Here is a 7,689-nt window from a genome sequence, read left to right as displayed (position 1 = left end):
TCCCTCTATTCATCGACAACCTCGCTGACTGAAAACATTTTTACGATTCTCTCATAGATATCCCTAACTCTATCGTCATATTTAGAAAAGTCATATAATAGGTCAAAATTAACTTAGCTTGATGAATTGGTGGCAATATAACGAGGATTAAAATATGATATTTCTTACTTGTACAAATACAATCCCTGTTTTATAGTAGCTGAAGAGTGGCAGTGTAACGTTTCTTGTTATAATTATATAATTATCATGAACACAGGCAACATGGACTTGAGACGTATAAGAAAGAGAGTTTAGCCGCTATACATCCCCCAATTTACATAACATGATAGATGGTTAGTTAAGTGGATGCCACTTCAGTGTGGGGTTACAGTCCCCCTAGTTAATCATGACGGCCCACTGTCTGACAGTAGTCCTGCAGCGACACAGGGATGCATTACAAATGGAACACATTCGTATTCAGTTATTTCTTGTATTTAATGAAGGGCTCGTGTAAGTATTGTTTACATTTTTACTGCATCTGAGTTTTGCCCCACACAGACTCTTCCGATTTATCCGGACTTTTTCTGTTTGCGTTTCTGTCTCTATGATGGTCTGTCAACTAACAGCCATTTCTGTCTATTTATCCGCCTCTCTGTTCGTCCGTTCGCTCATCCCTCCCGCCCGTTATTTCTTTCACACATATTCAAATAATACAAATACACATTTTGGAAGGTGTATCAACATACATATTTAACCAGCAATAATTTATTTAAGTGATATATAACATTTATATTAATGTGGTTTTGGCCTATTGAAAGAGAACGCTAGTCGCATCGTATGCGGCCAGTCAATACAGAAACCAATCAATGGTTATTCAGTTAGAATACGTAATTGATCTGCAATGCTATGGAACAGCTTCTATTTTTCAAATCTGCGTAAAAGTGTATATAACATATATCTTCAGCTAACTGAACAGTAGCTGTTCACCACTGCTAAATTTTACAAAAAAAAAAAATGAAAGTGGGCCTACTGCGTCCAAAATACAGTCTGCGTACATGTGTATTGTTGAATGACGGAAATTAACGACACTGTAACATAATAACATAATTGTTTATCTATGTCACTCAAACTTAAAATAAAACTAGATAAGACAATAACGGACTACTGTGGTACTTTCGGTTTAAGTAGGGACGGGGGTGGTAGGCAGGTTAGGGACATTCGCTTACACTATGAACAGGAAATCCGCCTCATTCTTCCTACCGCTACCATACAACTGTCAAACACACGGGCTTACTAAGTACGGATATTCTAATAATAACATGTTAGGCTACGTGCGTATCATTCATTTCAAAAGGGTCATGGAGTGAACACTTTCAATACGAGAAAACCATGAAAAAATAGGAAAGAAAGAAGAAGAAGAAAAAAAGAAAAGAAAAAAAGATGCGATTTTTAAAAAGAATAGTCTACTCAAATACTGGTTTGACAGGCATTTCTGAGATATATGTTATTGTTTATAAATCAGACCTATTACCGCATATGAAATATCGCTTAACAAAGCGGCATTGTCTAATGTTAAAAAGAAAATGTCAAAAGCAAGATAAAGAATGAATATATATATATAAATAAATAAATAAATAAAATAAAAAAATAAAATCGAATAGATAATTGCAAAAATCCTCATTCTATTCATAGAACTTTAATTTTTGCTCATTGAAATAATGATTTACCAAGATTACCTCGTATCTATGTTGACCTGTTTTACATGTTTAATGAAAGGCCACGCGGAAGCTCATCGCTCAATCCAGTTTGTGCATTATAGAATTGTGACCTTTTGTTTGTAATATATGATCATGTATAAGAATAATGCATGAACCATTTATAATGTGTACTTTTTACTGCTATTTAATGTTGTGCATCCAATGCCAGTAGTTTCGTTCTCATCCTGGTTACATTTGTTCTAATTATTCATATAAATGGGATGATAAGAGACCAAGACTTACTGAATGAGAGTAATGGATATGTTTCGGTTGCTTTCTCCGGAGAAATACTAATATATCACTGTCCTATGTAAGAATCATATGGAAAATAAGGAGTGAATTCTGTACATATCCTCAATGGTAGCTGAGTAATGTAAATGCCATTTGATCGCTATATTCGACAGGGTCATTATTAAGTATATGATATATTGAACAGGATACAGTCTCCTAAGCTTGCAATTAACATAGAAACCCCCGTTCTCACATGCCAGTGTCTTATTTCGATGCACAACTTAGGCAGACACGAGTAAGTCATGCCTGTTCGATAAACATAACTGCTTTAAAGAACCCAAAAGACATTTAGACGAGTCTGGTGATCACCGATTCTAGCATGCCCAATGCGTTCATTAAGAGGGTTGATCTTATGTTTGACAAGATCACTTTTTTATAAGCCAGAGCAATATTTCGGACAATGTGATATTGGTTTTATTTATACACCAAGTTCCTCACGCGAAGATAACTTCTTTCCTCGTAGGAAGATCTAAAGCTAGATTATTTACTATGTACCTTCATCTGTTTGCCTGTACTCAATATTGACCTTTGATTAAGAACAATAGGTTTTGCTGAGGTGTTTACACAGGTACTGTAACTGTAGTTAAAATTTGTTTTACTTTAACCCCACGACGGCAGACTGCATACCCGAGAACAGCATCTTTAAAATTCTCTGTAACTAGATCAGTTATACCATTCAGTACAGCAGTGACGCAGGGATCAATGGTGATGTTTTCCCCTAACATTTTTACTGCGTATGGACAGGAGACACTTTCAACTGCAGCACCCCACTCCTCTGTAACAGAGAACATAATAATCACTTCAATGCTTCCTCTCTAGATCGAAACCGGGACCTTTGGCTGACTAGTCTTACACTCAACCGATCAAGCTACAGAGAAGATCTCTTTAGCAGGGTTGCATGTTTATAAATTTACTCGCAAAACTGATCAAAATAACCTTTATGCTTACTCCTGAGTCATTGCTAATTAACTCGTATGATAATTCCACAGACTATCTCATCAGCTTACATTTTTTATTTTATTTTTAATCATGTTTGTTCTCGAGTCTGTATCTTAATTAAGCTCATGTTTACTAAAGACTATTTTAACCAGCTTATTTGTTTTCTCTACAGTCTGTATAAATTAGTTCATGCTTAACTCATTCGTTTTAAGTTGATCATACACAACAATATGTTTTTAACTTTAAAGGGTAGTTAAAGTTCATGGTGAATAAAAACATGACTGATGGGAGCACAAAATATGTGGGCAAACAGCGTAACAGAATAAAATAACACCATGATTAATTATCAAAGGATGCGAAGCATTAAGAATATGATTTAGGTATGGGTAGTAGAGCGATATGATGAAATGTATTTACTTTGTGTCTTTCACACTAAATATTCGTCCTGAGTGAATATATTATCACCGAAGCCAAACAGGAATAATTATATATTTATAGCATTATCATACCACTAAGCCGAAATTGTTTATCACACCGAAGGAAAATTGGCCAATAACACTCTTCAATAATGTTTTAACGATAAAAATGATTAAGAAAGTCACAAGCCAAATGTTGGAGAGGTATTTCATGGGAAAGGTAGTGTGTGTTGAGTGGGAGTAACGTTTTCACTATCGATGGTCTTTTCAAGATGGCGGACCAGGATGTGCGAAGAATGCAGGTCTTAACTTCAAGCTACCAGATCAGTTGTGTGTACACACAATGACAAGTACCATACTGAACATAAAAATCCTACTTGGATTAAATTTTCGTGCTTTTGTCCTTCATTTTCAAAATAATTGTCAATCCATCGTGAAGTTGGACGAATTGAAATCGAGGCGGAATCGGCCTTGATAATTTGCCGATATCGAATTATCTATAAAACGCTATACCTAGTCAGAAATACTGCAAAATGAGATAAGATAGCATGTCATATACTGTTTATGTCCACAGAGCTATAGTTGTTCGAAAACCAACAGATATACAAATTGTTTAATATGTTAGTGATTGGTCCAACGTCATAAAATCCATGTTTTGGGAAAAAATGCTCTGGTTTGCTCGAAAAAAGAAAAAAAACAACAATTATAATGATAAAATAAAGTCGTCTGGTCATAGATAACTAATTGGTGATATCAGAACGTTATGAGATGAGTACATGTGAGCTGCGGGTGACACTTTTGGGTTTTGAAACAACATTCGATATTCTTCTTTTTAAACAGTCATACATGGGTCTAATTCATCTTCTGGATCTTTAATGAGTGGACAAAATGCGTGTTTGGTAGTCCGTTTTTGGTACTGTCCCATTACACAATGATAACTATGTACATGTAATAGTAGTTAACGGGTCTTAGTTTTATATTTAAATGCTATATTAACATTGGCATATTATTTCCACAGATGGAGGCACATGTTCTACAAACTGTGCGTCAAAGACATGTGATGACCCTGATGGTGGATGTCCTAAATGCGAGAGGAATTGGTGGGGACGACAGTGTGACAACCGTAAGTATGTTATTATCAGTAAATATCGCTTTGTTTAACATATTTATTATCAAATTGATTATTTAAGTGCGGGAATAAAGCTTGCAAAGACCTATCGACAATTTAAGCCACCGATATCATATAAGCAGACATACCATATAAATAGATATACGATATAAACAGAGATACTATATAAATAGATATACGATATAAACAGAGATACTATATAAACGGAGATACAATATAAACAGAGATACGATATAAACAGACATACTATATATACAGAGATATGATATAAACAGACATACGATATAATTAGACATACGATATAAACAGAGATACGATATAAACAGACATACTATATAAACAGAGATATGATATAAACAGAGATACGATTTAAACAGAGATATGATATAAACAGAGATACAATATAAACAGAGATACTATATAAACAGACATACTATATAAACAGTGATATGATATAAACAGACATACGATTTAAACAGAGATACTATCTATTAAACAGAGATTTGTCATTTTCCCCATATGTATAATAGGTAATAAACGGAACCCTTAAAGCTTATATATAATAAATGATAAACGGGACCCTTAAAGCTTATATAGGGATTGAAGAGTGTTGTATTGTGTTTACGATGGTATGAACGCAATGGGATTCATACAAACTCTACATAGCACGTTTTAATCTATACAGTTATTGTTTGGTTGTTTGATTTAGTGTTATATCTTACTTTGGAATTGGTTCTCCGCATACATGTATGTATTATATATATTTATTTACAGCCATGGGTTGTTTTTGGGCTGATGATCCAGCAAAATACCGTGGCACGGCGTCAGTGACGGTTAGTGGGCGCGTTTGTCAACAATGGTCCAGTAACACGCCACACAAACACAGATTCGGAAACCTTACTCAAGGAGCCAAAAACTATTGCCGTAGCTCTGACAACCACCCAACACCCTGGTGTTATACAACTAACAAAAACGTTCGTTGGGAGGTGTGTGACGTTCCTACATGCGGTAAGTTATTACCAGTTACAACCTATGTGATAGAAACGTAAACACAAGCATATTTACTTTGGTTGGTGTGATTAGAATTAGAATGCAAAAGGGAAAAGGTCAGTTTCTCCTTTTCTCAGCATATTCTTGGATAGGTGATATGTGATATGTTTATTTGCTCTTTACAAAGGAAAACGATAATTTGGATTTTGATAATGTTTAGTTATCAACAAGCAATTAAAATAAATAATCTTTTGATGAAAAAAAATACTTGTCACATAACTAAACACTTCCTAATATCGATGGTAGTGTTGCTAGTACTACTATGGTAGATGCTGTTTAATGATAGCGAAAGTAAATATCAGCCCCGCAGTGGATGGCTATATTGAAGACACTTGTCCATAATGCTTTAAATGCGCATATTTGACGCGTTGCAGAAGCTGGCCCTAGTTAGGTGTCATGTCATATTATATTTAAACATTTTGTTTTCAGATTCAAAAAAACTATGCCCTGTACCTCCATTCCCTGTACACAAAGTACTACCAGTAGGCGTTCCGTTTTCAAAGCCTTTCTTTTCTGGAACATCTCTGCGCGTGGTAAATTCGTGTGGAACTCTTCAAAGGGAGGCGACGATATGGTGTCAATCTAACAAGACGTGGGCTTCATCTGAAGGCTGTACAGGTAATTCCACGCCATATCTGACAAAATTTCTTACTATATTTAGTAACATGGTATTAATGAGTTGGAGGTTAACCTTGATATTATTTATAACGTATGGCTTGATTGAAGTAATTGATCACATTGTTCATGTTTCTTTGCCCAACATGCATTTAACTATATATTCTAAATCTAGCGATTTCTTTACGTACTTTGCTTGACTTTTTCCTCGAGTCTATCGGTAACATTATAACTAGAATCATTATGTCTACACGAAATACAAAATTGAAATGACACTTTTTATGTTTTTTTCGTGGTTATTCTTTGTTTTGAGTTTTGTTTTGTTCTCTTACTTTTGTCCCTATGCACAACAATGAATTAACAAAAACGTTTTGGCCTAAATCGGCACTTGATCACTATATCAAAACTGACAATATAGAACAAAAATTACCTATATTCTATTCTACCCAAGGTAATTCCTAAACAGAGACAAAGTTGATTTACAAATGCCACACAAAATAACATTCGCTTAAGAGAGAAAACGGAGTTAGCCGACATCTTCAAAGTGATTCATCCATTTGTCACTGTTCTCCAATTTCATAATAATTTCTTCATAAAATTAATCATTTCTTGCCTTGTGCGGACTATGAAATACAATCTTTGAGTGTTTTCCCTGATATAATTTGACACCTGCTTGTGCAAGAATAGATTTAACCCCCTTCTGTCCGAGGCCCGCTTTGGAGAGGAACAGCTACATTTTTGCTGACCATGACTCTGTCTATCACCACAATGACACCGTGGATATTCGCTGTTTACCTGGATTTAACATCCGAGGATATGGTATTCTGGAATGCCAAGAAGATGGTTCCTGGAATGGCACTTTACCCACTTGCTTTATGAATGGTAAATATGATTAAATTCTTCTTTCGAATTAAATGCAATTTATATCAAGTATTTAAATTACTACACCAGACCTCGCTCTAAAATGAAACGTATGTAACCTTTTCATATTTGTTCCTTAATTCTTGTTAGGAACCTAGCAAACACCTACATGTATAGCTAATTTCATGCTTTAGTTGCAATCCACTTTTAAAAAGGTGCTTGTATCTTGTGTGTCTTTTGTAAAATTCTTTGAAATAATACATTGATATAAATTTATTTCAAATTGAGTCGGATAACGATGAGAAATTACACCCAAATCTGTTATCATTTCCGCCCAACATCTTGTCTACTGACTGTCATAACAGAGTAAAACGTTGCTTGTATTGCTGTACCTAGATGTATTGCCATTATAAGGTTTGATCGTTCCTGAGCAAATATAAGTATGACTTTGGTGTTTTCTTTTCTATTCAAAATTTATTCTTAAAGGTAGTCATCTTTGTCCTCCAATGTGTGAGGACGACCTTACATGCGACAATGAAGACAGAGGTTGTCCGAAGTGTAAGCCGACAAGGTGGGGAAGACACTGTGAATATCGTAAGTATATACAACATTGTGTGCCATAATGATCTATAAGTTTATATTTGAGTGAAAT

General features: G+C 34.8%; 1 protein-coding gene across 2 annotated transcripts in view; it reads left to right on the top strand.

Annotated features, from left to right (window-relative positions):
- Nucleotides 1–389: 389 nt before the first annotated feature.
- LOC117325513 (sushi, von Willebrand factor type A, EGF and pentraxin domain-containing protein 1-like) overlaps nt 390–7,689 on the top strand; it is a 34,429-nt gene continuing 27,129 nt past the window's right edge. For both annotated transcript variants that reach the window (XM_033881783.1, XM_033881782.1), the window contains exons 1-6: nt 390–489; nt 4,401–4,505; nt 5,286–5,519; nt 5,991–6,179; nt 6,864–7,058; nt 7,524–7,631. In XM_033881783.1, coding sequence (XP_033737674.1) covers nt 429–489; nt 4,401–4,505; nt 5,286–5,519; nt 5,991–6,179; nt 6,864–7,058; nt 7,524–7,631 — 892 coding nt within the window. In that variant the 5' untranslated portion in view covers nt 390–428. The remainder of the gene's footprint in view (nt 490–4,400; nt 4,506–5,285; nt 5,520–5,990; nt 6,180–6,863; nt 7,059–7,523; nt 7,632–7,689) is intronic.

This window comes from Pecten maximus, chromosome 4 (genome assembly GCF_902652985.1).
Source record: "Pecten maximus chromosome 4, xPecMax1.1, whole genome shotgun sequence".
Classification (NCBI taxonomy): domain Eukaryota; kingdom Metazoa; phylum Mollusca; class Bivalvia; order Pectinida; family Pectinidae; genus Pecten; species Pecten maximus.
Note: the sequence above shows the minus strand (reverse complement) of the source record. Positions and strands in the feature narration are given on the sequence as shown.